The sequence below is a fragment of the Oncorhynchus keta genome, chromosome 25, assembly GCF_023373465.1.
Source record: "Oncorhynchus keta strain PuntledgeMale-10-30-2019 chromosome 25, Oket_V2, whole genome shotgun sequence".
In the NCBI taxonomy this organism is placed as follows: Eukaryota; Metazoa; Chordata; class Actinopteri; order Salmoniformes; family Salmonidae; genus Oncorhynchus; species Oncorhynchus keta.
In genome coordinates this window covers 30,774,538-30,790,205 of record NC_068445.1, presented here as the reverse complement: position 1 = coordinate 30,790,205, position 15,668 = coordinate 30,774,538, and the positions used below count along the sequence as shown (strand labels likewise).

The 15,668-nt window shown below is 42.7% G+C and overlaps 1 protein-coding gene across 2 annotated transcripts in view; it reads right to left on the bottom strand.

Annotated features, from left to right (window-relative positions):
• The window catches only part of LOC118394092 (protein patched homolog 1), a 172,495-nt gene that overhangs the window by 46,122 nt on the left and 110,705 nt on the right, over window positions 1-15,668 (bottom strand). For both annotated transcript variants that reach the window (XM_052479086.1, XM_052479087.1), the window contains exons 16-17: window positions 8,675-8,817; window positions 1,638-1,821 (exon numbers count right to left, since the gene is read on the bottom strand). In XM_052479086.1, coding sequence (XP_052335046.1) covers window positions 1,638-1,821; window positions 8,675-8,817 — 327 coding nt within the window. The remainder of the gene's footprint in view (window positions 1-1,637; window positions 1,822-8,674; window positions 8,818-15,668) is intronic.

Genomic DNA, 15,668 nt, shown 5'->3' with positions numbered 1-15,668 from the left:
ATAATATCTTATACCCACCACACCCCCACTATAATACCTTATACCCACCACACCCCACTATAATACCTTATACCCACCACACCCCCACTATAATATCTTATACTCACCACACCCCACTATAATACCTTATACCCACCACACTATAATATCTTATACCCACCACACCCCCACTATAATATCTTATACCCACCACACCCCCACTATAATATCTTATACCCACCACACCCCACTATAATATCTTATACTCACCACACCACAATATAATATCTTATACCCACCACACCAGCATAATATATTATACCCACCACACCCCACTATAATATCTTATACCCACCACAGCACAATATAATATCTTATACCCGCCACACTATAATATCTTAAACCCACCACACCCCCACTATAATATGTTATACCCACCACACCCCCACTATAATATGTTATACTCACCACACCCCCACTATAATATGTTATACTCACCACACCCCCACTATAATATGTTATACTCACCACACCCCCACTATAATATGTTATACTCACCACACCCCCACTATAATATCTTATATCCACCACACCCCCACTATAATATGTTATACTCACCACACCCCCACTATAATATCTTATATCCACCACACTCACACTATAAAATCCAGTCCATATTGTTTTACCTAGGACTTTTCTTTCAAAAACATAAGTTTGATCAAAAACATCCCAGAAATGACACTGCAAAGACTCTCTGTGGTGTGTGTGTGTGTGTTTGTGTGTGTGTGCTTTCTAGTGCCTGGAGGGTCAGCCAGCACTACTTGCTAACATGGTTTGGCCCATTATAATCTCCACTACAAATGTCCATTAGGACTGGGAGTTGGAGCTCTGCCATCATTGCTCTGCTCCAGGGGGTTCCTGTACAGCTCACTCTCTTTCTCACACCCTTTTCCTCTCTTTCTCTTTCCCAATAATTGTCTTTCCCCTTCCTTTGTGCACGTGCACTCTCTCTGTGTGTGTGTGTGTGGTAAGGAAATGAGAACAGGGTGTAGGCGGTTCTGGGGTCACAGAGTTTTAAGTGTGTGTGTGTGTGTGTGATCCATAGCGGCCTGTTGTGGTAAGAGTTATGACATTCACCACAGGCACCATTAGAGTACCACAGCGTGCTACCCCCCCCCTCAGTATACTTTAAACTACCTCAGTTAAAACCAGAAAGTAGATACGAGTAATTAACTCCACAGATGGAATGGCACAAACATGTACTCTAAAATAACTGCAGCTCAAATGTAATAAAAGCCTATGGAAGTTAAGTTGAGCAAAATAAGTAAAATGTTATACTCAAGGTGAAATGACCCATGGAATAGTTAGGCCACAAAACATAACAAGTAGTTCATAAATGTATATGAGTGTGTTTAGTGATACAAACAGATGGATAGCTCCATGTCACCATAAAGCAGTATGAGCTACCAGAGGTACCAGAGGCAGAAAAAAACAGTTCCTGCACACTTCTTAAATAAAGTCTTAGTCTTTTTTAATTCAATTGACAAATCTGTAGGCCAGTGTGCTAAATAATTATTGAGAACAAAAAGGCGTGTCTGATATGATTGGCCATTGAAAGGTGTTTGTGGTAGTAAAGTGTGCTGTGATCGGTCACTCACTGCTGAGCCGTGTCTCGAGCATGGAGTCTGTGCGGTCATGGAGCCACTCCGGAGGGTGGGGCCTTATGTTGGCCTGCGAGGCTGCGTACGCCACCGGGTCGTTGCTGACCCACGCAGTCAGGTAGATGTAAAATGCCACCGGGTTGATGATGCCATCCGCATCCACCAAGCGCTGCCTAGTCAGCTAGAGAATAGTTAATAATTGAAAAGAAGGATAGAGGGAGAGAAGGAGGAGGGGGAAGGTGAGGGGGAGAGAAGGAGGAGGGGGGGGAATGTGAAGGGGAGAGAAGGAGGAGGGGGAAGGTGAGGGGGGGAGAAGGAGGAGGGGGAAGGTGAGGGGGAGAGAAGGAGGAGGGGGGAATGTGAAGGGGAGAGAAGGAGGAGGGGGAAGGTGAGGTGGAGAGAGGGAGGAGGGGGTAGAGAGGGGGGGGAGGGAGGAGGCAATAGGAGAGAGAGGAGGAGAGAGATATTGGTGGTTAGCAACAGGCGTGAATTGTAGAAACAACGTGTCAACCAAAACTTCCTCCAGATGAACGCACCGCAGAAATTATATCCATGCATGAGCATGAGAAAACGCACCCGCTTTAAAAATAAACAAAAAAATTCTCCCTCTCTCCAACGCAAAGAAAAGTAAACAGTCAAACACTGGTGCCATCTGAAAATTCCCGTATTTCTCGGTGAGCTTCACAGAATTATTAGGCCTAAATTTAAACATGGTAATGCCAAATCAGCTTTTCAAGTGCGGTCAGATGTGTTAGTCTCCTGAGAACAAAAAGGCATGCATGTAACGTGTTGAGAACCAACATACCTCTCCAACAGAACTAGCGAGCAAAGGCTAGCGCGCACAGCCCTGATACAGTGTGCTCCCTCCCAGTCCTATGAGAGATTACTAGATTCCCTCTCTACTTTCTCTCACAATTCTACCTAATTTCCCATTCACAACTATTTGGTTACCTCACTTCCACAACAGCTAGCTACCCTCCCTCCCATGGCTATAGCTCAAGCCTTAGTAGCTAGCTCCTGAACTTTACAACTATTATAGCACACTTCTTCATCACATCAAACTAGCTAGCAGATTTCTTTTACAACTAAGTTAACTCCATTCCCTAACAGAATCAGCTAGCTACTGTAGCTCCTTCTCCCCACAGAGCTAACTAGCCAATGGGCTAGTGCTAGCTTCCCTCCTCGGGACTCTCCGAGGGCTGTAGCTCCCTCCCTTGTGAGAGCGGTGATTAGTAGCTAGCTACCTCCTGAGAGGTGCAGCCATTACTGCACACCGCTCCACGCCACTCACCCTTCTTGAGATAGCATAACAATAAAAAAATTGCCTGGAGTCCCTATGTGCGTTTGTGTGCAGTTAGCCTTGCTGTTAACACTGAAGAGAATGCCACCCTGCAAATCAAGTAAAGCATAAAAATAACACAGCATCTGTACGAATGTTGCTTGCGCTTGCTTCTCCTGACCCCCACGGATACCCAGAATGTCCTATATCACAGTCAGATCCAGACAGAGGACAGAAGGGCTCTTTTTTTAGGGGCTCTTGATAGCAGTAGCAAAGGCAGCCTCTCTCTCTCTCTCACACCTTACCTTGCTTGCTCCCTTCCCCTCTCCTGTCCCCCCTCTTTTCACTCACTCTCTTTCTCGTACCTGTTTCCTCTCTGTCTCTTTCCCAATCCTTTTATTTCCCTTTCTGTTGCTCTCTCTCTCTCTCTCTCTCTCTCTCTCTCTCTCTCTCTCTCTCCAAGGGCTTTATTGTCATGGGAAACATAAGTTTACATTGCCAAAGCAAGTGAAGTAGATAATAAATAAAAGTGACATAAACAATAACACTTAACAGTAAACACTGTTTGAAAAAAGAATAAATACATTTCAAATGTCATAATATGTGCAAATAGTTACAAAAGGGAAAATAAATAAGCATAAATATGGGTTGTATTTACAATGGTGTTTGTTCTTCACTGGTTGCCCTTTTCTCGTGGCAACAAGTCACACATCTTTCTGCTGTGTTGGCACATTGTGGTATTTCACCCAATAGATATGGGAGTTTATCAAAATTGGGTTTGTTTTCCAATTCTTCGTGGGTCTGTGTAATCTGAGGGAAATATGTGTCTCTAATATGGTCATACATTTGGCAGGAGGTTAGGAAGTGCAGCTCAGTTTACACCTCATTTTGTGGGCAGTGAGCACATAGCCTGTCTTCTCTTGAGAGCCAGGTCTGCCTGCGGCAGCCGTTCTCAATGGCAAGGCTATGTTCACTGAGTCAAAGCTTTCCTTATGTTTGAGTCAGTCACATTGGTCAAGTATTATGCCACTGCATACTCTCTGTTCAGGGCCAAATAGCATTCTAGTTAGCTCAGTTTTTTTGGTCATTCTTTCCAATGTGTCAAGTAATCATCTTTTTGTTTTTTCATGATTTGGTTGGGGCTCTGTGGGGTCTGTTTGTGAACAGAGCCCCAGGACCAGCTTGCTTAGTGGACTCTTCTCCAGGTTCATCTATCTGTAGGTGATGGCTTTGTTATGGAAGGTTAGGGAATTGCTTCCTTTTAGGTGGTTTTAGAATTGAACAGCTCTTTTCTGGATTTTGGGTATTCTGCTCTGCATGCATTAGTTGGTGTTTTACATTGTACACTGAGGATATTTTTGCAGAATTATCCATGCAGATTTTCAAATTTTCACAACCATAAAGGGCAATGGGCTCTTTGAATGATTTAGGTATTTTTAGCCAGATCCTAATTGGTATGTTAAATGTTATCTTCCTTTTGATGGCATAGAAGGACCTTCTTGCCTTGTCTCTCAGATTGTTCACAGCTTTGTGGATGTTACCTGTGGCGCTGATGTTCAGGCCGAGATATGTATAGTTTTTTGTGTGCTAGTAGGGCAACGGTGTCGAGATGGAATTTGTATTTGTGGTCCTGGCAACTGGACCTTTCTTGGAACACCATTATTTGTGCCTGTGTGATCTGACCCGCTTCCCAGTCCTTGACTGTCTGGGCCCAGGTCTGACAGAATCTATGCAGAAGATCTTGGTGCTGCTGTAGGCCCTCCTTGGTTGGGGACAGAAGCACCAGATTATCAGCAAACAGTAGACATTTTACTTCAGATTCCAGTAGGGTGTGGCCGGGTGCTGCAGACTGTTCTAGTGCCCTCACCAATTCGTTGATATACATGTTGAAGAGGGTGGGTCTTAAGATGCATCCCTGTCTCACCCCACGGCCCTGTGGAAAGAAATGTGTTTTTTTGCCAAATTTAACCACACACTTGTTGTTTGTGTACGTGGATTTTATAATGTTGCATGTTTTTCCTCCAACACCACTTTCCATCAATTTGTATAGCAGACCATCATGCTAAATTGAGTCAAAAGCTTTATTGAGGGCAACAAGGAAGACTTTGCCTTTGTTTTGGTTTGTTTGTTTGTCAATTAGGGTGTGGTGAATACGTGGACTGCCGTATGGTAATTTGGTAAAAAGCTAATTTGAAATTTGCTCTGTACATTGTTTTCATTGAGGAAATGTACGAGTCTGCTGTTAATGTCAATTCAGAGGATTTTCCCAAGGTTGCTGTTGACGCATAGTTATTGGGGTCAAATTTATATCCACTTTTGTGGATTGGGGTGATCAGTCCTTGGTCCCAAAAATTGGGGAAGATGCCAGAGCTAAGGATGATGTTAAAGAGTTTAAGTATATCCAATTGGAATTTGTGGTCTGTATATTTGATCATTTCATTGAGGATACCATCAACACCAATTTCTCAATTTCTTTTATAGGTTTTTGCATTTTTCATCAAACCATTTGTCATTCTTGTTCATTTTCTTGAAAATGTTAGATTTGATAGGGAAGCTGAAAGGTCAAATATACTGTTTAGGTTTTCTTCTGCCAAGTTCTACACTTCTACACTTTCACTATTACAGTGAAACATTTTGTCCAGGAAGTTGTCTAAAAGGGAATTCATTTGTTGTCGCTTATGGTGTGTGGTCATCCACACCCCCTCCCAAAATGGTTGCTGTACCATTTTTCCCCATTGCATTACTTGACATAGATCCAGAAAAACCAGATGTGTAAATCTAGTAAGTCCAGAACTGGCATAGTCCCTTTTTTGGTAGGTTTCCACACTACTGCCAAGAGATTAGTTATAGGTGTATCTACCGTAGGAGTCCCCTCGAAGCCTACCCTCTATCTCTGTCTCTGAAACACACACATCACCAGCTCGCATATAATACCCTCGGTCATAAGGAATCCCTCCCCAGAAATCTGTGGTGTGCTGGGGTTGGAAAATATCTGCTATAAATTTGAAAGGGGGAAAAAATACAGTTACTACTGTACAGTATATGCATGCACACCTTGACACAAAAATGCACACACGTACTCTCTCTCTCTCTCTCACACACACACACACACACACACACACACACACACACACACACACACACACACACACACACACACACACACACACACACACACACACACACACACACACACACACACACACACACACACACACACACACAGAGTGTTGTCTGAAAGATATCAAGTAGGTCTCAGCTCCTCTTCACTCATTGAAGGGGGATGTGGCAGCAGAGAACAGAGAAAATTAACAGAGAGAGGGGAGAGAAGAGAGAGAGAGAAAAAGAGAAAGATGAGAGAGAAAGAGAAAGAGGAGAGAGAGAGAGAAAGGGGAGAGAGGGGGAAAGAGAGAGAGGTCTGTCTTGCATGAAGGATACGTGACAAATGTATGTCTTTAAGCTGTCATGGGAAGCCCATGGAGCACGGCCGGCACGCCTCCCAGGCCCTGACAGTTTTGTGACATCTAGGCCAGTTGTTCACCAACAACCAACCAAAGGCAAAAGCCTTTCTAACTAACAGAACAACATCTATAGAAGATCACCATTTGGAAATACTGCTCGGCTACACAATTAGAGAGACTCCAGGAGGCGTTATATTGTAATCTATTTCCCCTTCCTCTGTCTAGCAGCTTACTATCACACCCAGCTAGGAACTCGGAACACGGTAAAGCTGTTACACAGTCTTATCTGAAGCAGAAGGGAACACAAAGACACACTATGGTTAGAGTCGGGCATCTCTAGCCTGTCGATAGCAGAAAGTGGCTTAATAGCTTTTTCAGAGGATGGTTTGCAGTCCCGGGAAGGGCTTAACATTTCTGGGCTTGGTAAAAATCGAGAGAGGCAGAGAGGCAGAGAGAGAGAGAGAGAGAGAGAGAGAGAGAGAGAGAGAGAGACCCTCATTTCCATAGTTCCTTTAGACCGTTTAGTTTTATCTAACTTGCGACTGAGGTCACTTGAGATTAACTCTAATCATTTAATCATGACTGACTCACAAAACAAAAGGAAAATTCATACAATCTCTGGTAGGCCGACCTACCTGGCCTACAAACCCCAAGTCAAGTCAAAAGAGTTACTACGCACATTACGCACAAAGACCCACTCAGTATCCCATTCTCCAAAGATTTGTCAAATCTCATTTTGTACAATCCTACTGTACCACTGCTACATGCCAAGACAAGAGAAAATGTATGAAAACAAAAATGTGCTTTTTAATTTGAGGTTTGGGTTAGGCATAAGGTTATCAGTGTGGTTTAGGTTACAGTTAAGTTTAGGGTTAGGTTTAAAATAACTTTTTAAGAAGACAGATGCACAATCGAGAGCATCCTGTCAGGCTGTATCACCGCCTGGTACGGCAAATGCTCCGCCCACAACCGTAAGGCTCTCCAGAGGGTAGTGAGGTCTGCACAACGCATCACCGGGGGCAAACTACCTGCCCTCCAGGACACCTACACCACCCGATGTCACAGGAAGGCCATACAGATCATCAAGGACAACAACCACCCGAGCCACTGCCTGTTCACCCCGCTATCGTCCAGAAGGCGAGGTCAGTACAGGTGCATCAAAGCTGGGACCGAGAGACTGAAAAACAGCTCCTATCTCAAGGCCATCAGACTGTTAAACAGCCACCACTAACATTGAGTGGCTGCTGCCAACACACTGACTCAACTCCAGCCACTTTAATAATGGGAATTGATGGGAATTGATGTAAAATATATCACTAGCCACTTTAAACAATGCTACTTAATATAATGTTTACATACCCTACATTATTTATCTCATCTCATATGTATATACTGTACTCGATACCATCTACTGCATCTTGGCTATGCCGCTCTGTACCATCACTCATTCATATATCTTTATGTACATATTCTTTATCCCTTTACACTTATGTGTATAAGGTAGTAGTTTTGGAATTGTTAGCTAGATTACTTGTTGGTTATTACTGCATTGTCGGAACTATAAGCACAAGCATTTCGCTACTTCCGCATTAACATCTGCTAAACATGTGTATGTGACAAATAAAATTTGATTGGATGACTTTGTGGATGTGGTAACTGGCCCCCCCAATGGTGGAACAAACTCCCTCACGACGCCAGGACAGCGGAGTCAATCACCACCTTCCGGAGACACCTGAAACCCCACCTCTTTAAGGAATACCTAGGATAGGATAAAGTAATCCTTCTCACCCCCCTTAAAAGATTTAGATGCACTATTGTAAAGTGGCTGTTCCACTGGATGTCATAAGGTGAATGCACCAATTTGTAAGTCGCTCTGGATAAGAGCGTCTGCTAAATGACTTAAATGTAAATGTAAATGTAAGAGATGAGAAGGACATGATAATAGAACTTTACAGAGCATCAACATGCATTCTTGACAGGCAGACAGGCTTGCTTGGGAGTAATCATCAAGTTATGCCCTGGTTAAAGTGAATGACATACGATCCAGCACCCACCTGGTTCAGATAAAGGATTTTCAGTATACTGTACTCCCACCTAGTTGGAATGGGTTTTGATCACAAACTCACTCTGTTTTAATAAATGGATTGGAGACCAGTCTCACCTGAAGCAGTGAAAGGGTTTAGTTTGGTATTAATAAATGGCTTTCACCTGGTTGAAGTGAAAGGGTTTAGCCCAATATTAATAAATGGCTCTCACCTGGTTGAAGTTTAGTCTGGTATTAACACGTCTTTCACCTGGTTAACGCTGATGGGCCTTTCCCTGCGTCCGGTCTGTACCAGTAGTTTGTAGGCCAGGACCCCGTCGTCTGAACCGTTCCTGTAGCTGCTCTGTGTGATCCAACCTGCTTCCCAGTCCTGGTCAAATGCTTGCTGCAGAGCTGTAGACACACAACCACAACCATAATACAACCATAACAAAACCCCGACTGGTCTCATAGACTAGACGTAACATAGTACACGTAAATCCGGGACAATAAATTAGTATACGTTATGCTTGATATGGTTACATAAGATAGAAGGTTAATAATTACTGCAGTGGGCTAAATCACAAAAGTATACACCTCACACACATTGTTGTATTTGTATTTATTATGGATCCCCATAAGCTTCTGCCAAAGCAGCAGCTACTCTTCCTGGGGCCCAGCAAAATTAAGGCAGTTTATACAATTTTAAAACATTACAATACATTCACAGATTTAACAACACACTGTGTGCCCTCAGGCCCCTACTCCACCACTACCACATATCTACAGTAGTAAATCCATGTGTATGTATAGTGCGTATGTTTTTGTGTGTGTGTGTGTCGGTGACAAAATGTGTGTTGCTTCACAGTCCCGCTGTTCTAAAAGGTGTTTTTAAAATTGTTTTTTAAATCTAATTTTACTGCTTGCGTCAGTTACTTGACGTGGAATAGAGTTCCATGTAGTCATGGCTCTATGTAGTACTATGTGCCTCCCATAGTCTGTTCTGGACTTGGGGACTGTGAAGAGACCTCTTGTGGGGTATGCATGGGTGTCCAAGCTGTGTGCCAGTAGTTCAAACAGACAACTCGTGATGAAGTCAATCTCTCCTCGACTTTCAGCCAGGAGAGATTGGCATTCATATTAATATTAACTCTCTGTGTACAATCAAGTGCCAGCCGTGCTGCCCTGTTCTGAGCCAATTTCAATTTTCCGAAGTCATTTGTGGCACCTGACCACACTACTGAACAGTAGTCAAAGTGTGACAAAACTTGGGCCTGTAGGACCTGCCTTGCTGATGGTGTTGTTAAGAAGGCAGAGCATCACTTTATTAAAGACAGACTTCTCCCCATCTAGCTACTACTGCGTCAATATGTTTTGACCATGACAGTTTACAATTTAGTGTTAGTCCAAGCAGTTTAATCATCACAACTTGCTCAATTTCCCCATTATTTATTACAAGATTTAGTTGAGGTTTCGGGCTTAGTGAGTGTTATGTTCCAAATACAATGCTTTTCGTTTCAGAAATATTTAGGGCTTGTAATGAATACTCAGGGAGAAAAATGTGTAGATTCACGAGCACTGCGCGGCAGTGTGGTTGAGATTGCATCGTCTGTGGACCTATTTGGGCGGTAAGCAAATTGGAGTGGGTCTAGGGTGTCAGGTAGGGTGGAGGTGATATGGTCCTTGACTAGTCTCTCAAAGCACTTCATGATGACGGAAGTGAGTGCTACGGGGCGGTAGTCGTTTAGCTCAGTTACCTTAGCTTTCTTGGGAACAGGAACAATGGTGGCCCTCTTGAAGCATGTGGGAACAGCAGACTGGTATAGGGATTGATCGCCCTGTGCAACTGGGTACTGGACTTCCTTACGGGCCGCACCTAGGTGGTGAGGGTAGGCAACAACATCTCCTCCCCGCTGATCCTCAACACGGGGGCCCCACAAGGGTGCGGTCTGAGCCCTCTCCTGTACTCCCTGTTCACCCACGACTGCGTGGCCACGCACGCCTCCAACTCAATCATCAAGTTTGCGGACGACACAACAGTGGTAGGCTTGATTACTAACAACGACGAGACGGCCTACAGGGAGGAGGTGAGGGCCCTCGGAGTGTGGTGTCAGGAAAATAACCTCACACTCAACGTCAACAAAAACTAAGGAGATGATTGTGGACTTCAGGAAACAGCAGAGGGAACACCCCCCTATCCACATCGATGGAACAGTAGTGGAGAGGGTAGCAAGTTTTAAGTTCCTCGGCATACACATCACAGACAAACTGAATTGGTCCACACACACAGACAGCATCGTGAAGAAGGCGCAGCAGCGCCTCTTCAACCTCAGGAGGCTGAAGAAATTCGGCTTGTCACCAAAATCACTCACAAACTTCTACAGATGCACAATCGAGAGCATCCTGGCGGGCTGTATCACCTCCTGGTACGGCAACTGCTCCGCCCTCAACCGTAAGCCTCTCCAGAGGGTAGTGAGGTCTGCACAACGCATCACCGGGGGCAAACTACCTGCCCTCCAGGACACCTACACCACCCGATGTTACAGGAAGGCCATAAAGATCATCAAGGACATCAACCACCCGAGCCACTGCCTGTTCACCCCGCTATCATCCAGAAGGCGAGGTCAGTACAGGTGCATCAAAGCTGGGACCGAGAGACTGAAAAACAGCTTCTATCTCAAGGCCATCAGACTGTTAAACAGCCACCACTAACATTGAGTGGCTGCTGCCAACACACTGACATTGACACTGACTCAACTCCAGCCACTTTAATAATGGGAATGGATGGGAAATGATATAAATATATCACTAGCCACTTTAAACAATGCTACCTTATATAATGTTACTTACCCTACATTATTCATCTCATATGCATACGTATATACTGTACTCTATATCATCGACTGCATCCTTATGTAATACATGTATCACTAGCCACTTTAACTATGCCACTTTGTTTACATACTCATCTCATATGTATATACTGTACTCGATACCATCTACTGTATCTTGCCTATGCTGCCCTGTACCATCACTCATTCATATATCCTTATGTACATATTCTTTATCCCCTTACACTGTGTATAAGACAGTAGTTTTGGAATTGTTAGTTAGATTACTTGTTGGTTATTACTGCATTGTCGGAACTAGAAGCACAAGCATTTCGCTACACTCGCATTAACATCTGATAACCATGTGTATGTGACAAATAACATTTGATTTTATTTGATTTATTAAGCCTTCACAGAAGGCAGGAATCATGGTCACAGGCAGGCAATGGTCAAACACAGGTAGACAGTCAAAAACAAACAATACCTCACAACCATACAAACAGAAAGAACTGAACTAAATAGGGAGCTGATGAGACCAGGTGAGAAACTAACACATGTGAAATCAATGAACAAAAATTAAGAACACCAAGAAACAGGGCTACGTTCAAGAACACAAAGAAAAAGAACACAAGGTTGACTAAGAAAAGAAAGCAGAACCTTACAGGGCTAACTTATTCCTTGCCGCCTACTCTGAAACTAACTGCATCTCTTTTTTGAGTGTTGCTGTCATTTCAGTTGTTGTAGTAGCTGACGTGTATATTGTTGAGTCATCCGCATACATAGAAACTCTGGCTTTACTCAAAGTCAGTGGCATGTCGTTAGTAAAAATTGAAAAAAGCAAGGGGCCTAAACAACTACCCTGGGGAATTCCTTATTCTAGCTGGATTATATTTGATAGGCTAACATTAAAGAACACCCTCTGTGTCTGTTAGACAAGTAACTCTTTATCCACATTATAGAAGGGGGTGTAAAGCCATAACACATATGTTTTTTCAGCAGCAGACTATGATCAATAATGTCAAAAGCTGCACTGAAGTCTAACAAGACAGCCCCCACAATCATTTTATCATCAAGTTGTCTCAGCCAATCATCAGTCATTTGTGTAAGTGCTGTGCTTGTTGAGTGTCTTTCCCTATAAAGCATGCTGAAATTCTGTTGTCAATTTGTTTATTGGAAAATAGCATTGTATCTGGTCAAACACAATTTTTTCCAGAAGTTTAGTAGGGGTTGGTAACAGGCTGATTGGTTGGCTATTTGAGCCAGTAAAGGGGGCTTTACTATTCTTGGGTAGCGGAATGTCTTTAGCTTCCCTCCAAGCCTGTGGGCACATGCTCTCTAGTAGGCTTACATTGAAGATGTGGCAAATAGGAGTGGCAATATCATCTGCTTTTATCCTCAATCATTTTTCATCTAGATTGTCAGACCCTGGTGGCTTGTCATTGTTGATAGACAACAATAATCTTTTCACCTCTTCTACACTGACTTTACAGAATTCGTGTCTTTCATAATTTGGTCCGATATACTTGGATGTCAGCGTTTGTTATGGGCGTAAAAAAAGAAAACACCTGTACCATGTCAGATATAGAGTTGAAATGTATTCCATTTTGAGTTTGCATCCCAATAGTACACTATATACATCACAGAAGACTGAAATATAACAAAACTGTTTGACATAGAAACACCGGATTTTCAGCAGGTGTTTTTAAACAATGTTTATTCATTATGAAATTCTAAAAAATATTAATAACATTCCACCCATGAGGCAACTAGGTCGTTTGACTGGGCTACGGCAAAACATACTATGGCAAAAACGAATTGAAGGTGGTCGGTCAGACGTATAACACGGACGTCCAGCAACCCAAAGGTTGCATGTTCAAATCTCATCATGGACAACTTTAGCATTTTAGCTAATTACAAACACTGCAACGACTTACTACTTTTTAGCTACTTTGCAACTACATACTGTCACATGTTAGCTAACCCTTCCCCCTAAGACTAATCTGGACCCTTTTAGCAAACCCTTCCCCTAACCCTAAAGCTTTTAGCTAACCCTTCACCGAACCTTAACTCCTAACCCATAGAGCTAGCGAAAGTTAGCGTTAGCCAACTAGCTAACGATAGCAAAACAAATTGGGATTCAGAACATATCATTTGTTTGGCAAATTTGTAACATATTGTGCAAATTGTAATTCATAACACATCATATGAATTGTAATTCGTAACATACTTACAGAATAATATGAAATGCTCTGAGACCATGTTGCAAAACTATTCATCATAACACACAGAGCAACAATAAGAGAACCATAACATAACCAAACATCACAAAACAACCTTAACATAACCATATCATAACCATACATCACAACATATTAAACACAACCCCACTCTAGTCTACAAAACAGAACTGAACACACAATCATGACCACATCAAAAACAGGACCACATTCTACACATTCTAGACCAACAGAACTATCAACATGGTACATTCAATGTATTTTTTTGGCACTAGGTAAATGTCTGCGTGCATTTACTGGGAACACTGAGACTGTACCCACTTTAAGTTACAGTTTTAACTAGGGATTTTTATTTTTATTTTATTTCACCTTTATTTAACCAGGTAGGCTAGTTGAGAACAAGTTCTCATTTGCAACTGCGACCTGGCCAAGATAAAGCATAGCAGTGTGAACAGACAACACAGAGTTACAGATGGAGTAAACAATTAACAAGTCAATAACACAGTAGAAAAAAAGGGGAGTCTATATACAATGTGTGCAAAAGGCATGAGGAGGTAGGGGAATAATTACAATATTGTAGATTAACACTGGAGTGATAAATGATCAGATGATCATGTACAGGTAGAGATATTGGTGTGCAAAAGAGCAGAAAAGTAAATAAATAAAAACTGTGGGGATGAGGATGCATGATATATCGGTGAACATATCGGAATGTCTAGTTTAGCAGCAATGTTATTAAAAACCGATGCATACCTATATAATGTACAGTGCCTTGCAAAAGTATTCATCCCACGGAGCACCATTAAATCCATTATAAAAAAATTGAAAGAATATGGCACCACAACAAACCTGCCAAGAGACAGCTGCACACCAAATCTCACAGACCAGGCAAGGAGGGCATTAATTAGAGAGGCAACAAAGAGACCAAAGATAACCCTGAAGGAGCTGCAAAGCTCCACAGCAGAGATTGAGAGTATCCGTCCATAGGACCACGAAGCCGGACACTCCACAGAGCTGGGCTTTACGGAAGAGGGGCCAGAAAAAAAGCCATTGCTTAATGAAAAAAATAAGCAAACACTTTTGGTGTTCGCCAAAAGGCATGTGGGAGACTCCCTGAACATATGGAAGAAGGTACTCTGGTCAGATGAGACTAAAATTGAGCTTTTTGGCCATTGAGTAAAACGCTATCTCTGGTCAAACCCAACACCTCTCATCAACCCCAGAACACAATCCCCACAGTAAAGCATCATGCTGTGGGGATGTTTTTCATTGGCAGGGACTGGGAAACTGGTCAGATTTGAAATTCAGTGAAATTCTTGAGGGAAACCTGTCTTCCAGAGATTTGAGACTGGGACTGAGGTTCACCTTCCAGCAGGACAATGACCCTAAGCATACTGCTAAAGCAACACTCAAGTGATTTAAGGGGAAACATTTAAATGTCTTGGAATGGCCTAGTCAAAGCCCAGACCTCAATCCAATTGAGAATCTGGTACGACTTAAAGATTGCTGAACCCATCCAACTTGAAGGAGCTGTAGCAGTTTTGCCTTGAATAACAGGCAGAAATCACAGTGTCTAGATGTGCCAAGCTTATAGAGACATACTGTACCCCAAGAGACTTGCAGCTGTAATTCCTGCAAAAGGTGGCTCGACAAAGTATTGACTTGGGGGGTGAATAGTTATGCACGCTCACATTTTCATTTTTTTTGTATTATTTCTTATTTTTATTTGATTATGTTACCGTTATATAACTAGGCATGTCAGTTAAGAACAAATTCTTATTTACAATGACCGCCTAGGAACAGTGGGTTAACCGCCTTGTTCAGGGGCAGAATGACAGATTTTTACCTTGTCAGCTCGGGATTAGATCTAGCAACCTTTCGCTTACTGGCCCAAACCTCTAACCACTAGGCTACCTGCTGCCCCGCCGCCCCATTTGTTTCACAATAAAAAATATTTTGCATCTTCAAAGTGGTAGGCATGTTTTTAATTCAAATGATACAACCCCCCCCCCCAAAATATTCAAAATCCAGGTTGTAAGCCAACAAAATTTAAAAAATGCCAAGGGGGTGAATACTTTCGTAAGCCACTGTAGGTATATGACGTAATGATGCCACGTAAAATTTTGCTCTACGCTTGCAACACAGCATTCCTAACCTAGCCCACACAATGTCTGCTGTGTGGATCAAGCAGTCAGCA